The sequence below is a fragment of the Trachypithecus francoisi genome, unplaced genomic scaffold, assembly GCF_009764315.1.
Source record: "Trachypithecus francoisi isolate TF-2019V2 unplaced genomic scaffold, Tfra_2.0 Lachesis_group14, whole genome shotgun sequence".
Classification (NCBI taxonomy): Eukaryota; Metazoa; Chordata; class Mammalia; order Primates; family Cercopithecidae; genus Trachypithecus; species Trachypithecus francoisi.
Window position 1 is genome coordinate 33,979,137 of NW_022681459.1, and position 19,725 is coordinate 33,998,861.

A 19,725-nucleotide genomic window follows, 5' to 3' on the forward strand; every position below is an offset into this window, starting at 1 on the left:
TCGCACCAGTGCACTCCTGGGCGACAAAGGAGACCTTTTCACAAAAAAATAAAATACTAAAAACAAGAACTGAACTCTAAGTTGTCATTGTTACTTTACTTGTGTACTTGTGTCACCCACCATTGATTTAATGCATAAATTGGCACAAATGACATAAATGAAGAACATGACACAGCATTGACTGAGTTTCTCTAATATGGGGCACTGAATGAATACACTGCAATTATTTGCTTAAGTGAACTTAATGATTTAATTTCCACACTACCTTTATTGTCTGCACAACAAAGTGTGCTCCATTTACGTAGTTTTCTTGTCCAGCCCTTGGGACAGATAGGCAAACCTGCAAGGTAGAGCAGACTTCTTATAGATTCTTGGAAATGTATTATAATAAAGACAGTGCTTGACATGTTGCTGGCAGAGGACAGCAGAGAAATTAGTGAAAACTTATTCCCAGATGAAACTTTTGATCCCAGTTTTTACCGTCTGCTTTTCAACTCTACCTGAATTAGATTTGGGTTCTAGGAGGATTTTGCAAGGTTCATTGCACTTAAAATGGACTGTTTGTGCAGGTAGATACCTTTATTTAGATGAGACAATATAGAAAAGCAGCAGATCCAAGTCACCAAGAATGGCCTGGGATCAAATCCTACTTAGAATCTGCACATACCTGGGACAGTGAAATGAACCCCTCTGTGCCTCAGTTCCCTATTCTGAGATGTGGGAATGTTAGTAGATCTAACAACGCTGAATCACCTACTTTAAATGGGTACAATGTTTTGCACGTCAACTACGTTTAAAGAAAGCTGTTAAAAAAAAAAAGAATACTTACAGAGGTGAGACTGGGCGTTGGACTTTCTCTACAATAAGAGAAGAAAAAAAAACAACACAAAAGAGTGATCAGGTAACTGGCCCCGAAAGAAAGCATAGAGGATGCTTGTGGAAAATGCAGTGGGTTTTTTTTTGGGAATATTTAGCAAGTGTCCATGTTGGCTGGCAAATACAAAATTATTTTTCAGGGAGAAAAGGTTGCTTCTCAGAAATACACTCACTACCAGACAGTTTGTAAGTGATGCCGTCCTTTGACTGCCATCGTCAATCACGCCTCAGTTGGTCATAACCTCCAGTGACCGTTCGCTAGAGTCCATGACCAACTGAGGCCTGACCCATGATGGCAGTCAAAAATGATATTCACTTGATATTCTAGAAGCCCCAGAAAAAACAAAACACAAAACAAAAAAAAACATTTCTCTTCCAGAGAAAGAAATAGTCTTACACGTTCTGATTTCATATCCTCCACAACGTCATGTGCAGAAGCCTGCAGATCTTCAACAGGACCTAGGAGAACACAGAGTAACGGTCAGTGCATTGGTGTTTTTGAGGAATCCCACAAGGAGCCTTGGGGGATATGTGGACTGGGGCTGGAGTGTATGGAGGGGGGTGGTTGACAAGCATGGACTGAGCTGCTGCTGGACCATCTCCTTGGTGTTGAAGAAAGGCAAAGGAGAGGGGCAGAAAGAAATGAAAGATCCTTGGCTTTCTAGCAAGGGCAACCTCATCAATGTGAAATAGTCACCCTAAGAACCGGTTAATATAGAAAGACACTGTACTGTAGACACAGGAAGTAGATTCGAGGCTGCCTAGATCCAGGGGTGTGGGAGTTGGGAAAGACAGAGGAGTGACTACTAGTGGGGTTTCTTTGAGGCAGAATAAAGAGATTCTCAGATGAGATTGTAACAATGGTTGCACAACCGTGTAAATATAGTACAAACGCTGAATCACCTAATTTAAATGAGTAAATTGTTTTGCACGTCAACTACGTTTAAATAAAGCTGTTAAAAAAAAAGAATACGTACAGAGTTGAGGCTGGACTTTCAAATTGCTCTGCAATAAGAGAAAAAAAAAAAAAACAACAGTGATCAGGTCACTGGACCCGAAGGAAAGCATAGAGGATGCTTGTGGAAAGTGCAGTGGGGTTTTCTTGGAATATTTAGCAAGCGTCCATGTTGGCTGACAAATACAAAATTATTTTTCAAGGAGAAAAGCTTGCTATTCAGAAACATACTCACTACCAGACAGTTTGTAAGTGATGTCGTCCTTGGACTGCCATCGTCAATGAGGCCTAGTGGGTCACAACCTCCAGTGACTGGTCGCTAAAGTCCATGACCACCTGAGGCCTGATTCATGATGGCAGTCAAAAATGATATTCACTTGATAGTCTAGAAGCCCCAGAAAAAACAAAACACAAAACAAAAAAAAACATTTCTCTTCCAGAGAAAGAAATAGTCTTACACGTTCTGATTTCATATCCTCCACAACGTCATGTGCAGAAGCCTGCAGATCTTCAACAGGACCTAGGAGAACACAGAGTAACGGTCAATGCATTGGTGTTTTTGAGGAATCCCACAAGGAGCCTTGGGGGATGTGGACTGGGGCTGGAGTGTATGGAGGGGGGTGGTTGACAAGCATGGACTGAGCTGCTGCTGGACCATTCTCCTTGGTGTTGAAGAAAGGCAAAGGAGAGGGGCAGAAAGAAATGAAAGATCCTTGGCTTTCTAGCAAGGGCAACCTCATCAGTGTGAAATAGTCACCCTAAGAACCGGTTAATATAGAAAGACACTGTACTATAGAAACAGGAAGTAGATTCGAGGCTGCCTAGATCCAGGGGTGTGGGAGTTGGGAAAGACAGAGGAGTGACTACTAGTGGGGTTTCTTTGAGGCAGAATAAAGAGATTCTCAGATGAGATTGTAACAATGGTTGCACAACCGTGTAAATATAGTACAAATGCTGAATCACCTAATTTAAATGAGTAAATTGTTTTGCACGTCAACTACGTTTAAATAAAGCTGTTAAAAAAAAGAATACGTACAGAGTTGAGGCTGGACTTTCAAATTGCTCTGCAATAAGAGAAAAAAAAAAAAAAAACAACAGTGATCAGGTCACTGGACCGGAAGGAAAGCATAGAGGATGCTTGTGGAAAGTGCAGTGGGGTTTTCTTGGAATATTTAGCAAGCGTCCATGTTGGCTGACAAATACAAAATTATTTTTCAAGGAGAAAAGCTTGCTATTCAGAAACATACTCACTACCAGACAGTTTGTAAGTGATGTCGTCCTTGGACTGCCATCGTCAATGAGGCCTCAGTGGGTCACAACCTCCAGTGACTGGTCGCTAAAGTCCATGACCACCTGAGGCCTGATTCATGATGGCAGTCAAAAATGATATTCACTTGATAGTCTAGAAGCCCCAGAAAAAACCAAAACAAGTTTCTCTTCCAGAGAAAGAAATACGTCTTACAAGTTCTGATCCCATATTGTCCTCCACACCGCCATGTGCAGGCGCCTGCAGATCTTCATCAGCATCTAGGAGAACACAGAGTGACGGTCAGTGCATTGGTGTCGCTGAGGAATCCCAAAAGGAACCTTGGGGTGTATGGAGTGTACGGAAGTGGCGCTTGACAAGCATGGGCTGAGAAGCTGCTGGACCATTCTCCTTGGCGTCGAAGGCAGGCAAAGGAGAAGGCCAGAAAGAATTGAAAGAGCCTTGGCTTTCTAGCTAGGGCAACCTCATCAATGTGAAATAGTCACCTTAACAACAGTTTAAAACAGAAAGGCACTGTATGGTTCAGCGACAGCATCTCATCACACCTCCTCCCCATTTGAAGGTCCAGGCAAATCCCCAGTTTCATGAAATGTTACAAGATCATTTAACTTCTGTGGATCTACATACCCTGCCACTACGTTTATCATCTACCCTGTTGTATTTTTCAAGTTGGAGTAAAGCATACATCTTTATCATTTGAATTATTCAGTGTGCATTTTAATGAGACTACATTCAATGAGTTACATTCAGGATGCTGTGACAATAATGAGAAAAATCTTAATTCATAATCTAAGCTTCACCTTGGGCAATGAGAGAAAAACAGCAGTGTAACATAGAACAGATGAGAAATCAATAATGATTGCAGAGTACAATGGAATAGAAAACAGGAAATCCAGAAAATATCAACAAAACCGAAAGCCGGTTCTTTGAAAAGATCGATAACACTGATAAACCTCTACCTTGGCTACCCACAATGGAAAGAAAGAAGTCACAGTATACTAATAATATTAGTTTAAGAGGAGTCGAATCAAAAAATAGTAAATAATAAAGGAATATTCTGAACACATCTGTGCTCACAATTGGATACAGTCGATGAAATGAGCGAATTTATAAAATGTATGTTAGAAGACCAAAAGTCTTCTGAGGAGAAATAGGTCATCTGAATCGGCCTATATTTATTTTAGAATTTTAGATATGGAATCAATGATTAATATCTTTTCAAACAACTAAAACACTATACTCAGATGATTTCACTGGTAAATTCTATCAAAATTCTTACAAAGAAAAATATAGTCTTACCATACAAGCAAGTCATCATAACCTGAAGTATTTCCTCAGTTACATTTTAAAACTTATGTTTCCAAACAAGACACAGGAAGGTTTGTAATAGCTGTATTCATAATTGACCAAACTGAAAGCAAATGTCTAAACATTGAGATGTCCTTTACTATCAAAAGTGAATCCAGCCTGGGCAGAATGGTGAAATCCCTTCTCTACAAAGATAATAATAATGATAAACTTGATATAGTGGCATGTGACTTATGGCCAGCTACCTGGGAGGCTGAGGTGGAAGGATCACCTGAACCTGGGGAGGTCAAGATCGCAGTGAGCTGTGATCGCACCAGTGCACTCCTGGGCGACAAAGGAGACCTTTTCACAAAAAAATAAAATACTAAAAACCAGAACTGAACTCTAAGTTGTCATTGTTACTTTACTTGTGTACTTGTGTCACCCACCATTGATTTAATGCATAAATTGGCACAAATGACATAAATGAAGAACATGACACAGCATTGACTGAGTTTCTCTAATATGGGGCACTGAATGAATACACTGCAATTATTTGCTTAAGTGAACCTAATGATTTAATTTCCACACTACCTTTAATGTCTGCACAACAAAGTGTGCTCCATTTACGTAGTTTTCTTGTCCAGCCCTTGGGACAGATAGGCAAACCTGCAAGGTAGAGCAGACTTCTTATAGATTCTTGGAAATGTATTATAATAAAGACAGTGCTTGACATGTTGCTGGCAGAGGACAGCAGAGAAATTAGTGAAAACTTATTCCCAGATGAAACTTTTGATCCCAGTTTTTACCGTCTGCTTTTCAACTCTACCTGAATTAGATTTGGGTTCTAGGAGGATTTTGCAAGGTTCATTGCACTTAAAACGGACTGTTTCTGCAGGCAGATACCTTTATTTAGATGAGACAATATAGAAAAGCAGCAGATCCAAGTCATCAAGAATGGCCTGGGATCAAATCCTACTTAGAATCTGCACATACCTGGGACAGTGAAATGAACCCCTGTGTACCTCAGTTCCCTATTCCCAGATGTGGGAATGTTAGTAGATCTAACAACGCTGAATCACCTACTTTAAATGGGTACATTGTTTTGCACGTCAACTACGTTTAAATAAAGCTGTTAAAAAAAAAAAAAGAATACTTACAGAGGTGAGACTGGGCTTTCGACTTTCTCTGCAATAAGAGAAAAACAAAACAAAACAAAACAGTGATCAGGTTACTGTCCCCGAAGGAAAGCATAGAGGATGCTTGTGGACAGTGCAGTCGGGTTTTTTTTTGGGAATATTTACCAAGTGTCCATGTTGGCTGGCAAATGTAAAATTATTTTTCAGGGAGAAAAGTTGCTACTGAGAAATACACTCACTACCAGACAGTTTGTAAGTGATGCCGTCCTTTGACTGCCATCGTCAATCAGGCCTCAGTTCGTCATAACCTCTAGTGACCAGTCGCTAGAGTCCATGACCAACTGAGGCCTGACCCATGATGGCAGTCAAAAATGATATTCACTTGATAGTCTAGAAGCCCCAGAAAAAACAAAAAACAAAACAAAAAAAACCATTTCTCATGCAGAGAAAGAAATAAAGTCTTACACGTTCGGATTTCATATCCTCCATGCTGTCATGTGCAGACGCCTGCAGATCTTCAACAGGACCTAGGAGAACATAGGTGATAGTCAGTGCATTGGGGTTGCTGAGGAATCCCACAAGGAGCCTTGGGGGATGTGGATCAGGGCTGGAGTGTATGGAGGGGGGTGGTTGACAAGCATGGACTGAGCAGCTGCTGGACCATTCTCCTTGTGTTGAAGGAAGGCAAAGGAGAGAGGCAGAAAGAAATGAAAGATCCTTGGCTTTCTAACAAGGGCAACCTCATCAATGTGAAATAGTCACCCTAAGAACCGGTTAATATAGAAAGCCACAGTACTACAGAAACAGGAAGTAGATTCGAGGCTGCCTCGATCCATGGGTGTGGGAGTTGGGAAAGACAGAGGAGTGAATACTAATGGGGTTTCTTTGAGGGAGAATAAAGAGGTTCTCAGATGAGATTGTAACAATGGTTGCACAACCGTGTAAATATAGTACAAACGCCGAATCACCTAATTTAAATGAGTAAATTGTTTTGCATGTCAACTACGTTTAAATAAAGCTGTTAAAAAAAAAAAGAATACGTACAGAGTTGAGGTTGGGCTTTCGAATTGCTCTGCAATAAGAGAAAAAACAAAACAAAACAGTGATCAGGTAACTGGCTCCGAAAGAAAGCATAGAGGATGCTTGTGGAAAATGCAGTGGGTTTTTTTTTTGGAATATTTAGCAAGTGTCCATGTTGGCTGACAAATACAGAATTATTTTTCAGGGAGAAAATGTTGCTTCTCAGAAATACACTCACTACCAAACAGTTTGTAAGTGATGCCGTCCTTTGACTGCCATCGTCAATCAGGCCTCAGTTGGTCATAACCTCTAGTCACCCCAGAAAAAACAAAAAAAATTTCTCTTCCAGAGAAAGAAATACGTCTTACAAGTTCTGATCTCATATTCTCCTCCACACCGCTCTGTGCAGACTCCTGGATATCTTCCTCAGAATCTAGGAGAACACAGAGTGACGGTCAGTGCATTGGTGTCGCTGAGGAATCCCACAGGGAACCTTGGGGTGTATGGAGTGTACGGAAGTGGGCGCTTTACAAGCATGGGCTGAGAAGCTGCTGGACCATTCTCCTTGGCGTCGAAGGCAGGCAAAGGAGAAGGCCAGAAAGAATTGAAAGAGCCTTGGCTTTCTAGCTAGGGCAACCTCATCAATGTGAAATAGTCACCTTAACAACAGTTTAAAACAGAAAGGCACTGTATGGTTCAGCGACAGCATCTCATCACACCTCCTCCCCATTTGAAGGTCCAGGCAAATCCCCAGTTTTATGAAATGTTACAAGATCATTTAACTTCTGTGGATCTACATACCCTGCCACTACGTTTATCATCAACCCTGTTGTATTTTTCAAGTTGGAGTAAAGCATACATCTTTATCATTTGAATTATCCAGTGTGCATTTTAATGAGACTACATTCAATGAGTTACATTCAGGATGCTGTGTCAATAATGAGAAAAATCTTAATTCATAATCTAAGCTTCACCTTGGGCAATGAGAGAAAAACAGCAGTGTAACATAGAACAGATGATAAATCAATAATGATTGCAGAGTACAATGGAATAGAAAACAGGAAATCCAGAAAATATCAACAAAACCGAAAGCCGGTTCTTTGAAAAGATCGGTAACATTGATAAACCTCTACCTTGGCTACCCACAAAGGAAAGAAAGAAGTCACAGTATACTAATAATATTAGTTTAGAGGAGTCGAATCAAAATATAGTAAATAATAAAGGAATATTCTGAATACCTCTGTGCTCACAATTGGATACAGTCGATGAAATGAGCGAATTTATAAAATGTATGTTAGAAGACCAAAAGTCTTCTCAGGAGAAACAGATCATCTGAATAGGCCTATATTTATTTTAGAATTTTAGATATGGAATCAATGATTAATATCTTTTCAAACAACTAAAACACTATACTCAGATGATTTCACTGGTAAATTCTACCAAAATTCTTTTTTTTTTTTTTTTTTGAGGCGGAGTCTCGCTCTGTCGCCCGGACTGGAGTGCAGTGGCCGGATCTCAGCTCACTGCAAGCTTCGTCTCCCAGGTTTACGCCATTCTCCTGCCTCAGCCTCCCGAGTAGCTGGGACTACAGGCGCCCGCCACCTCGCCCGGCTAGTTTTTGTAGTTTTAGTAGAGACGGGGTTTCACCGTGTTAGCCAGGATGGTCTCTATCTCCTGACCTCGTGATCCGCCCGACTCGGCCTCCCAAAGTGCTGGGATTACAGGCTTGAGCCACCGCGCCCGGCCCCAAAATTCTTACAAAGAAAAATATAGTCTTACCATACAAGCAAGTCATCATAAGCTGAAGTATTTCCTCAGTTACATTTTAAAACTTATGTTTCCAAACAAGACACAGGAAGGTTTGTAATTGCTGTATTCATAATTGACCAAACTGAAAGCAAATGTCTAAACATTTGATATGTCCTTTACTATCAAAAGTGAATCCAGCCTGGGCAGAATGGTGAAATCCCTTCTCTACAAAGATAATAATAGGAATAATAAACTTGATATAGTGGCATGTGACTTATGGCCAGCTACCTGGGAGGCTGACGTGGAAGGATCACCTGAACCTGGGGAGGTTAAGATCGCAGTGAGCTGTGATCGCACCAGTGCACTCCTGGGCGACAAAGGAGACCTTTTCACAAAAAAATAAAATACTAAAAACAAGAACTGAACTCTAAGTTGTCAATGTTACTTTACTTGTACACTTGTGTCACCCACCATTGATTTAATGCATAAATTGGCACAAATGAAATAAATGAAGAACATGACACAGCATTGACTGAGTTTCTCTAATATGGGGCACTGAATGAATACACTGCAATTATTTGCTTAAGTGAACTTGATGATTTAATTTCCACACTACCTTTATTGTCTGCAGGCCAAATTTTGTTGGATTTCGATAGTTTTGTTGTCCAGCGCTTGTAACCCACAGGCAAACCTGCAACGTAGAGCAGACTTCTTATAGATTCTTGGAAATGTATTATAATAAACACAGTGCTTGACATGTTGCTGGCAGAGGACAGCAGAGAAATTAGTGAAAACTTATTCCCAGATGAAACTTTTGATCCCAGTTTTTACCGTCTGCTTTTCAACTCTACCTGAATTAGATTTGGGTTCTAGGAGGATTTTGCAAGGTTCATTGCACTTAAAACGGACTGTTTGTGCAGGCAGATACCTTTATTTAGATGAGACAATATAGAAAAGCAGCAGATCCAAGTCACCAAGAATGGCCTGGGATCAAATCCTACTTAGAATCTGCACATACCTGGGACAGTGAAATGAACCCCTCTGTGCCTCAGTTCCCTATTCTGAGATGTGGGAATGTTAGTAGATCTAACAACGCTGAATCACCTACTTTAAATGGGTACATTGTTTTGCACGTCAACTACGTTTAAAGAAAGCTGTTAAAAAAAAAAAAGAATACTTACAGAGGTGAGACTGGGCGTTGGACTTTCTCTACAATAAGAGAAGAAAAAAAAAAAAACACAAAAGAGTGATCAGGTAACTGGCCCCGAAAGAAAGCATAGAGGATGCTTGTGGAAAATGCAGTGGGTTTTTTTTTTGGGAATATTTAGCAAGTGTCCATGTTGGCTGGCAAATATAAAATTATTTTTCAGGGAGAAAAGCTTGCTATTGAGAAACATACTAACTACCAGACAGTTTGTAAGTGATGCCGTCCTTTGACCGCCATCGTCAATCAGGCCTCAGTTGGTCATAACCTCTAGTGACCGTTCGCTAGAGTCCATGACCAACTGAGGCCTGACCCATGATGGCAGTCAAAAATGATACTCACTTGATAGTCTAGAAGCCCCAGAAGAAACAAAACACTAAACAAAAAAAAAACATTTCTCTTCCAGAGAAAGAAATAGTCTTACACGTTCTGATTTCATATCCTCCACAACGTCATGTGCAGATGCCTTCAGATCTTCAGCAGGACCTAGGAGAACATAGAGTGACGGTCAGTGCATTGGTGTTGCTGAGGAATCCCACAAGGAGCCTTGGGGGATGTGGACTGGGGCTGGAGTTATGGAGGGGGGTGGTTGACAAGCATGGACTGAGCTGCTGCTGGACCATTCTCCTTGGTGTTGAAGGAAGGCAAAGGAGAGGGGCAGAAAGAAATGAAAGATCCTTGGCTTTCTAGCAAGGGCAACCTCATCAATGTGAAATAGTCACCCTAAGAACCGGTTAATATAGAAAGACACTGTACTATCGAAACAGAAAGTAGATTCGAGGCTGCCTAGATCCAGGGGTGTGGGAGTTGGGAAAGACAGAGGAGTGACTACTAGTGGGGTTTCTTTGAGGCAGAATAAAGAGGTTCTCAGATGAGATTGTAACAATGGTTACACAACCGTGTAAATATAGTAGAAATGCTGAATCACCTAATTTAAATGAGTAAATTGTTTTGCACGTCAACTACGTTTAAATAAAGCTGTTAAAAAAAAAGAATACGTACAGAGTTGAGGCTGGACTTTCAAATTGCTCTGCAATAAGAGAAAAAAAAAAAAAAACAACAGTGATCAGGTCACTGGACCCGAAGGAAAGCATAGAGGATGCTTGTGGAAAGTGCAGTGGGGTTTTCTTGGAATATTTAGCAAGCGTCCATGTTGGCTGACAAATACAAAATTATTTTTCAAGGAGAAAAGCTTGCTATTCAGAAACATACTCACTACCAGACAGTTTGTAAGTGATGTCGTCCTTGGACTGCCATCGTCAATGAGGCCTCAGTGGGTCATAACCTCCAGTGACTGGTCGCTAAAGTCCATGACACCTGAGGCCTGATTCATGATGGCAGTCAAAAATGATATTCACTTGATAGTCTAGAAGCCCCAGAAAAAACCAAAACAAGTTTCTCTTCCAGAGAAAGAAATACGTCTTACAAGTTCTGATCCCATATTGTCCTCCACACCGCCATGTGCAGGCGCCTGCAGATCTTCATCAGCATCTAGGAGAACACAGAGTGACGGTCAGTGCATTGGTGTCGCTGAGGAATCCCAAAAGGAACCTTGGGGTGTATGGAGTGTACGGAAGTGGGCGCTTTACAAGCATGGGCTGAGAAGCTGCTGGACCATTCTCCTTGGCGTCGAAGGCAGGCAAAGGAGAGGGCCAGAAAGAACTGAAAGAGCCTTGGCTTTCTAGCTAGGGCAACCTCATCAATGTGAAATAGTCATCTTAAGAACAGTTTAATACAGAAAGGCACTGTATGGTTCAGCGACAGCATCTCATCACACCTCCTCCCCATTTGAAGGTCCAGGCAAATCCCCAGTTTCATGAAATGTTACAAGATCATTTAACTTCTGTGGATCTACATACCCTGCCACTACGTTTATCATCTACCCTGTTGTATTTTTCAAGTTGGAGTAAAGCATACATCTTTATCATTTGAATTATTCAGTGTGCATTTTAATGAGACTACATTCAATGAGTTACATTCAGGATGCTGTGTCAATAATGAGAAAAATCTTAATTCATAATCTCAGCTTCACCTTGGGCAATGAGAGAAAAACAGCAGTGTAACATAGAACAGATGATAAATCAATAATGATTGCAGAGTACAATGGAATAGAAAACAGGAAATCCAGAAAATATCAACAAAACCGAAAGCCGGTTCTTTGAAAAGATCGGTAACATTGATAAACCTCTACCTTGGCTACCCACAATGGAAAGAAAGAAGTCACAGTATACTAATAATATTAGTTTAAGAGGAGTTGAATCAAAAAATAGTAAATAATAAAGGAATATTCTGAACACCTCTGTGCTCACAATTGGATACAGTCGATGAAATGAGCGAATTTATAAAATCTATGTTAGAAGACCAAAAGTCTTCTCAGGAGAAATAGGTCATCTGAATAGGCCTATATTTATTTTAGAATTTTAGATATGGAATCAATGATTAATATCTTTTCAAACAACTAAAACACTATACTCAGATGATTTCACTGGTAAATTCTACCAAAATTCTTACAAAGAAAAATATAGTCTTACCATACAAGCAAGTCATCATAAGCTGAAGTATTTCCTCAGTTACATTTTAAAACTTATCTCTAAACATCTGATATGGCCTTTACTATCAAAAGTGAATCCAGCCTGGGCAGAATGGTGAAATCCCTTCTCTACAAAGATAATAATAATAATAAACTTGATATAGTGGCATGTGACTTATGGCCAGCTACCTGGGAGGCTGAGGTGGAAGGATCACCTGAACCTGGGGAGGTCAAGATCGCAGTGAGCTGTGATCGCACCAGTGCACTCCTGGGCGACAAAGGAGACCTTTTCACAAAAAAATAAGATACTAAAAACAAGAACTGAACTCTAAGTTGTCATTGTCACTTTACTTGTGTACTTGTGTCACCCACCATTGATTTAATGCATAAATTGGCACAAATGACATAAATGAAGAACATGACACAGCATTGACTGAGTTTCTCTAATATGGGGCACTGAATGAATACACTGCAATTATTTGCTTAAGTGAACTTAATGATTTAATTTCCACACTACCTTTATTGTCTGCAGGCCAACTTTTGTCCCGTCTGCCTATCCATGTGGTCCAGCGCTTGGGACGGGCGGCCAAATCTGGAAGGTAGAGCAGACTTCTTAGATTCTAGGAAATGTATTATGATAAATACAGTGCTTGACATGTTGCTGGCAGAGGACAGCAGAGAAATTAGTAAAAACTTATTCCCAGATGAAACTTTTGATCCCAGTTTTTACCGTCTGCTTTTCAACTCTACCTGAATTAAGATTTGGGTTCTAGGAGGATTTTGCTAGGTTCATTGCACTTAAAACGGACTGTTTGTGCAGGCAGATACCTTTATTTAGATGGGACAATATAGAAAAGCAGCAGATCCAAGTCACCAAGAATGGCCTGGATTCAAATCCTACTTAGAATCTGCACATACCTGGGAGAGTGAAATGAACCCCTCTGTGCCTCAGTTCCCTATTCTGAGATGTGGGAATGTTAGTAGATCTATGCTATAGACCTACTAAGATCTACTGGGCTAAAAACGATGAGATACAGATAAAGGCTTAAGAAGACTCATGCTTTGCAAATGCCCAGAAGTGTTCAATCATTCAATGTCTGGAAGAATAGTCCAGATACTTGGTAGTGGTTGGATACAGAGAGGGAGCGTGTATGGCTCCCCTGCCTGGGGAGTGTGGAAAGTGACTTCACTGTTTCCATGGGCATGATGCTTTCCAGCTCATGAAAGAGATCTGTCATTTCCTTGATCCCCAAAGTATCCCCGAGGGACGGGCAGAGCAGTGGCTACAAGCCGTATTCTCCAAGTCAATGAATTAAAACTTAAGACGTTTTGAGTGACTTGCCCAGAGTTACCACAGTGAGGCATGAAGATCTGGGGCAAAAATGTAGTTGTTTCCCTGGGGACAGAGCTCCCTCAACACCTGAGTCCTCTAGATCATGCCTTGGACCCTGAACTGAGAGCTCTTCTCACAAGCTTTGTCAAATCCTGCTGCCCCAATATTTCTTTGGGATGGTTGATGCCCTGCAGAGGTGGCAGGTGGCTTACTGCATTTACTCACCTGCTCTATTATCCCTGTGTTGTCACTTTGATTAGCGTTATGACCCATCAGACAAACACATACCTTCTCTCAGTTGCGATGCACAGTCTGAGATTTTACCTAAATCCACTCTTTCCACCCATCAGGTGATTCTCATCTGCTGGCCTGGAGGTGGCCTGCCAGGTAAGAGGACACCCAGCATACCATGGAGCTGCTGCGTGCCCCAGTCCTGTGCACACTCACGCCTTGCTTCTGCTTTCCCAGCTCTGACAATCCCAATTCTGGCTTCCAAAGCAATCCTGTACTTCCCTCTCAGTTCTCAGACTTGCCTCAACTGTTCTACGTTTGAATCAATGTTGTAGTGACCATGACTGAGCTGTGACATTTGACATATCATAGTATATTGTTATCCATTGATAGATTTAACAGCATGTAACTTCATTTTTCAGACTTTTAGGAACATTTGTGGGCTAGGTGTGCTGGCTCATGGCTGTAATCCTGACATTTTTGGAGGCTAAGGCAGGAGGATTGCTTGAGGTCAGAAGTTTGAGACCAGCCTGGGTAACATCGTGAGGCCTCTTCTCTACAAAATGTATTTTAAGAATTCGCCAGGTGTGGTGGTGAGCTCTTGTGTACCTAGCTCCGTGGAAGAATGATGTGGGAGGATCATTTGAGCCAAGGAGTTTGAGGCTGCGGTGAGCTATGATCATGCTACTGCACTCTAGCCTGGGTGACAAAGCAAGACCCTGTCTCTTAAAAATAAAAAGCATTACTGACTTACAACTATCTCCATTTGATTTCTCATTATCTAATGTTACTGTTTTAATCCTGAGGCTTCACTACTTTAATAAACTAAAGGAAAGTTTTCTTTAAAAAGGTAGTATCCAAAGCAGCCCATATGCACCTTTTAATAAATCCTAGTTTTATATGCCCTATGTCTAGAATTTACATTCTTGATCCGACTCTTATTTTTTCAAACTTCAAAAAACTCAATTTATACTTAGAAACCAGACTTCTCATGTAACACAAGTAAAATTCCCATATTACACCTAACTTAAACCATTGAGAGGATCACATAATATGTAAGAGCAGTCTATATGCTACATAATGCACAATCAATTACAAAGTAAAGCTTTCTCAAATTAACTCAAAGGTCAAAAGTAAACAGTTAACATCCTTTAGAAAACCACAAAACAATAATATTTTGAGAAAATACGCACTTCGGCTACCCACTGAAGTTAAGGAGAGAACAGTCCCATCATCAAGAATTCCCCAGCGTTGTTTTTTTGTTTGTTTTAATAATCACACATTATTCCCCCTGCTTTCTTTTGTGTATATTACTGCATGTTCTCCCTTTTTCCTTTTCTGTGGAACCTATCTTGGGAATCACTCGGTAGCAGTAAAAAGACATCTTACCCTTGTTTACAGCTCCGTAGTTCTCCTTTAGGCGGAAGTACCAGTTAATTTTAATAGGCCCTTACTAGACATTTCAGTTATTTCCCATATAGAGCTACGGAAAACAGTGCGACAAGGACTTTCTGCATAGGTTGTTTCATATTTATGGAGTATACCTTCAGGATAAAACGCCTCCAAGTAGGGTTTCCGGTTTAAATGTATTTGCAAGGTTGTGAGATTGTGCCAAATTCCCCTTCATGGAGTCGAGCCATTTTGCATTTTCACCACCACTATATGAATGCAACTTCCCTTACAGCCAAACCAGAGAATGTATTGCTGTGTTTTTGGAATTTCCCTCAATAGGAGAGACACTGCAGTAGAGTTGACATTTGCCTTTCTCTTATGTGTGAAGATGTGTTTAAGGATCATCTGCATTTCTTTTCCTGTGACTTGTCTATTTACCACTTTATTATCTTTTAGATTCACTTGAATCTAAAGATTCTCAAGTCAGCCTATTTCAGGTCATTATTGTTTGTCTCTTCACTGTTGACTCTCACCTGAACTACCCAACCAGCCTCCTAGCTGGTCTCCCTGCTTCCACCCTTGCCTGCATTACAGTATATTCTCACAGAGCCGCTGGTCTTTTTCTTGGAGAATTAACTGTGATCCCCAGGCTATAATCCTCCAGTGGTTTCCCATCTCAACTAAAGTCCATATTCTTTGTCAGTGCTCATCACTGTGTGCACAAGGCCTTAACCCATCATATTCATTTCACTCTGCTGCAGCCACCTTTGTGTCTTTCTGTTCTTTGCCCAAAACAAGTTTGTTCCCATTTCAGGAATTCCAAAAAAGATATTCCTCTCTGAAAGCCCCTCCCATCATCCTCACAAGACTCCCCCTCACATTTTTATTTATTTATTTTAAAACAAATAAGGTGGGCTTTCTGTCTGTGAAGGTGGGGATCTTCTGTCTTATTTCAAAAAGAAAGGGACGTAACAAGCTCCAAGAGGCACAAAAACAGTCATGAGAGTGTAGTCAGAGCTTCTCATTTCACTGCCAGCTGCTGGCTCTGGCTGTTGCCTAGTACCCACAAAGCCTCCTATGTCACCTGGTTACCAGGAAGCAACCAAGTCAGGCTAGTGGCTCACAATGCCCCATCCCGCAGACCCACCCAATGGCTCACAATGCCCATCCCTGCTGCTGCCCACCTTGTGGCAACCCTGCCCGTCTATGGTGACTGCACCGTTCGTCCTGGGCTACCTGAGCTTTCCAGTCGTGAGAAAAGTGCAGGGTGGGGGGGGGTTGTTATTGGAAGTCACCGTGGGCAATGAACGCAACAGAAAACCCGGGTTACTGAAGTCAGTTCCGTTAGCATGTCTGTTTTTCGGAGTCTGGCAGCTTTCATTTGCTCACCAAATACACAAATTTTGAACTGCTTTGGTAAGGAAATGCTTCTCTCCTGTCTTACAAGTGTTTGTTTTTGTCTTTAACTTGACCATAGCAACTCCCAGAGCCCTGGTCCCACTGTCAATAAAGAGGGATGACTGTGACTTGAATGAAAGCCTAGGACACATCACACTTTCCGTTCCTTGTCTATAAAATAGGGACTAAACTGTAGCAGGGCTGAAGAGACATTCATGTCAAAGTGGGAATTTTAAAGTAATCAGAGCTCCATGGCTAAACTCCTTTGGGTAAAACCAAAACAAAAACAACTTCTTTACGGCCCTGGCAGTAACATGTCATACCTTTCGTAGTCATTTTAAGCATGTCCCCCAATTTGTTTTACTTCTTTGTTCAAATTACAATTGGAAGAAATAAAGCAGCTTCTGTCAATGTGACTCACTATTAAGAATACCATATAGGCGGGCGCGGTGGCTCAAGCCTGTAAGCCCAGCACTTTGGGAGGCCGAGACGGGCGGATCACGAGGTCAGGAGATGGAGATCATCCTGGGTAACACGCTGGAACCCCATCTCTACTAAAAAATACAAAAAACTAGCTGGGTGAGGTGGCGGGCACCTGTAGTCCCAGCTACTTGGGAGGTTGAGGCAGGAGAATGGCGTAAACCCGGGAGGCGGAGCTTGCAGTGAGCTGAGATCCGGCCACTGCACTCCAGCCTGGGCGACAGAGCGAGATCCGTCTCAAAAAAAAAAGGGAATACCATATAATCTCTTCCATGGCAAACTCTATTTTGAATTTCAGAATTCTCCACATATTTGAGTCTGACTTACCCCAGTTATTAGCTTACCTTAAGGAATGGGAGAAAAGAAACGACTGGGCCCTTAACTGGCTCGTTCACTTCGGGCCCAGACCAGCTGCATAGGTAAGGATAGAGAATGGCATGGGGACTCCAAAACTGGAGGATTTGAAATTTTACTGAGAAAAGGGAGGGACTAGACCGAAACGGCCTCCACAAAGAAGGCTCAACAACAAAGACAGAGGCAGAACCAGCCTTTGTCCCCCATGCCGAGCCCCGGGAAAGCCGGCTATGGGCAGGAGGGAGCTGGAAGCTGAGGATGTCTGAGGGGGAGGGACGGCAAAGGGGTGGGGGCGGTGGGGGCCAGAGAGATGCCAGAGAGCAAATGGCACCCATGGCTTCTTTACCTTTGGAGATCTTTGCATGGCTGTGGTCCTGCACGGGATGGACCTCCGTGGCTCCCAAATCAAATCTGGCAGGCTCTGCAGCGGTGGATGCTGGTGCCGCGGCTGCCACAGCCTCAGGAGTCTCAGATTCCTCGCAGGGTCCCACGTTCAGCCTGCAGCAGTCACAGATGAGGCCACCGCAGGGGCCCATGAGAGAACGCAGTTTTTTCATGGGGCGGCTGCACTGCCCTAGCAGTGTTCTGCAACTGGTGTTGCAGAAGTGGTGTGACCCCAGGCGAGCCTGGAGCCTCTGCCACCACCTCTGGAAGTTGCTCCTTGGTGAAGCAAGTTGGTGGAGTTGGTGAAGAAAAACGCTCAGGGGCACAAAACAAAAACGCTAAGGGACACAAAAACTTCACAGTTGTAGTCGGACCTCCTTCTCCCCCCACTCCCAGCTACCGACTGAAGGCTGCTGGCTCTGGCTGTTGCCTAGTACCCACAAAGCCTCCTATGTCACCTGGTTACCAGGAAGGAACCAAGTCAGGCTACTGGCTCACAATGCCCCACCCCACAGACCCACCCAATGGCTCACAATGCCCATCCCTGCTGCTGCCCACCCTGCCCGTCTGCGGTGACTGCACTATTTGTCCTGGGCTGCCTGAGCTTTCCAGTCCTGAGAAAAGTGCAAGGGAGTGGGGGTTGTTATTGGAAGTCACTCTGGGCAATGAACTCCATAGAAAACCCCGGTTACTGGTCAGTTCCATTAGCATCTCTGTTTTTCTGAGTCTGGCAGCTTTCATTTGCTCACCAAATGTAGTTATACACAAATTTTGAACTGCTTTGGTAAGGAAATGCTTCTCTCCTGTCTTACAAGTGTTAGTTTTTGTCTTCAACTTGACCATAGCAACTCCTAGAGCCCTGGTCCCACTCTCAATAAAGAGTGATGACTGTGACTTGAATGAAAGCCTAGGGCACATCACACTTTCCCTTCCTTGTCTACAAAATAGGGACTGAATTAATCCTTCCCAGTTCTGAAATGCCAGGACCTACCAACTCTCTTTTCTCCCTCTGTTTCTTCCATGGCAGGGATATTCAGATATTTCTTTTACTAACAATGCATAAAACATGTTTTTCTTATACAAAATTGAGAACCACACAGTGGGATACCACTGTCCTCATTTGATGAAGATGAATAGTAAACGTCTGGCAAGCCTGACAGTGTTCCAACTGTGGCATACTCATTTAACCCCCAGAAACCATTCCATTTTATGGATTTTACAGAATCAATCTAGATGGAGAAGTTAAGTAGCTTCCCCAAGTTTCCATGACTGCTCAAGATGGGGCCACAATTTAATCCTGAGTAATCTGGATCCCCACAAGCCGATCACGATGATCAGAAAGTAAAGGCAGAAGTCCTGCTTGGAGGGGAAGTGACATAGTAGATTAGTGTTTTTTTTTTAAAGAATAACAGTTTTTTGATGTGGATTTTAAAATGCTTCCCCTTCATCCAAAATTAAGTCTCTTGTAAGATCCAATACTGGATGTGTGAAACAGTCCCAACCCTCAGTGAGTTCAGGCAGATGAGCAAACAAAGGGTTTCATTGTCTGAGGCTGGACAGTGAATCAACCTGGAATAAAAACGCAGATCTATCTGACCCAAAATTAGGTGCTGGGCTAGAGTTTGAATTTTATTCTGGAAACGAGAGTCACTGAACCACACAGGGGTGAGGAGTCTCTCTCAGATGTGTTTGCAGTGATGTCACTCTGCACAATGGAGAGGACTTGATGAAAACAGTGGGGCTAATTATTAATTAAGAGACCCTACGTTCGTCTGGAGAACAGTAAGGCTAAAGGCAGCGGCAGTGACTGAAGTGGAAGGAAAAGTTTTGTGGTCATTTGGGAGATAGAACAGGAAGTGCTTGGTGATTAGACGAGGAAGAAGAGGGGGAGGAAAAACAGGCTGCTAAGGCCCTAGTTTGATGGACTGTGTAAAAAGCAGTGATTCTCCCCTAGACAGAGCATGTAGGAAGAAGAATAGGTGTGCGGAATGAGACAGTTTTGAACTCTTTAAGTGTCACATTGAAATGGAACCCTCAGGTGAAAATGGATATAAACCTCTGTAGGCTAAGTCCATGCTGTGACATCCCAACTCATGTTTTCAAAAGTAACACACACACAGTAACTC

The 19,725-nt window shown here is 42.2% G+C and overlaps 1 protein-coding gene and 1 long non-coding RNA gene across 2 annotated transcripts in view; both read right to left on the bottom strand.

Annotated features, from left to right (window-relative positions):
- The window catches only part of LOC117096507 (aggrecan core protein-like), a 443,073-nt gene extending 425,163 nt beyond the window's left edge, over nt 1-17,910 (bottom strand). Inside the window, exons 1-10 of the mRNA XM_033233938.1 lie at nt 17,562-17,910; nt 12,545-12,619; nt 10,924-10,988; nt 6,569-6,596; nt 5,990-6,051; nt 5,546-5,573; nt 4,980-5,054; nt 3,294-3,358; nt 830-857; nt 266-340 (exon numbers count right to left, since the gene is read on the bottom strand). Of these exons, the coding sequence (XP_033089829.1) occupies nt 266-340; nt 830-857; nt 3,294-3,358; nt 4,980-5,054; nt 5,546-5,573; nt 5,990-6,051; nt 6,569-6,596; nt 10,924-10,988; nt 12,545-12,619; nt 17,562-17,772 (712 nt within the window). The 5' untranslated portion in view covers nt 17,773-17,910. The remainder of the gene's footprint in view (nt 1-265; nt 341-829; nt 858-3,293; nt 3,359-4,979; nt 5,055-5,545; nt 5,574-5,989; nt 6,052-6,568; nt 6,597-10,923; nt 10,989-12,544; nt 12,620-17,561) is intronic.
- LOC117096604 lies at nt 8,995-9,964 on the bottom strand. Its single transcript, XR_004442551.1, has 3 exons — nt 9,922-9,964; nt 9,498-9,502; nt 8,995-9,334 (listed from the first exon to the last, which is right to left on the bottom strand). It is a non-coding gene; the product is annotated as an uncharacterized LOC117096604 (long non-coding RNA).
- Nucleotides 17,911-19,725: the final 1,815 nt, after the last annotated feature.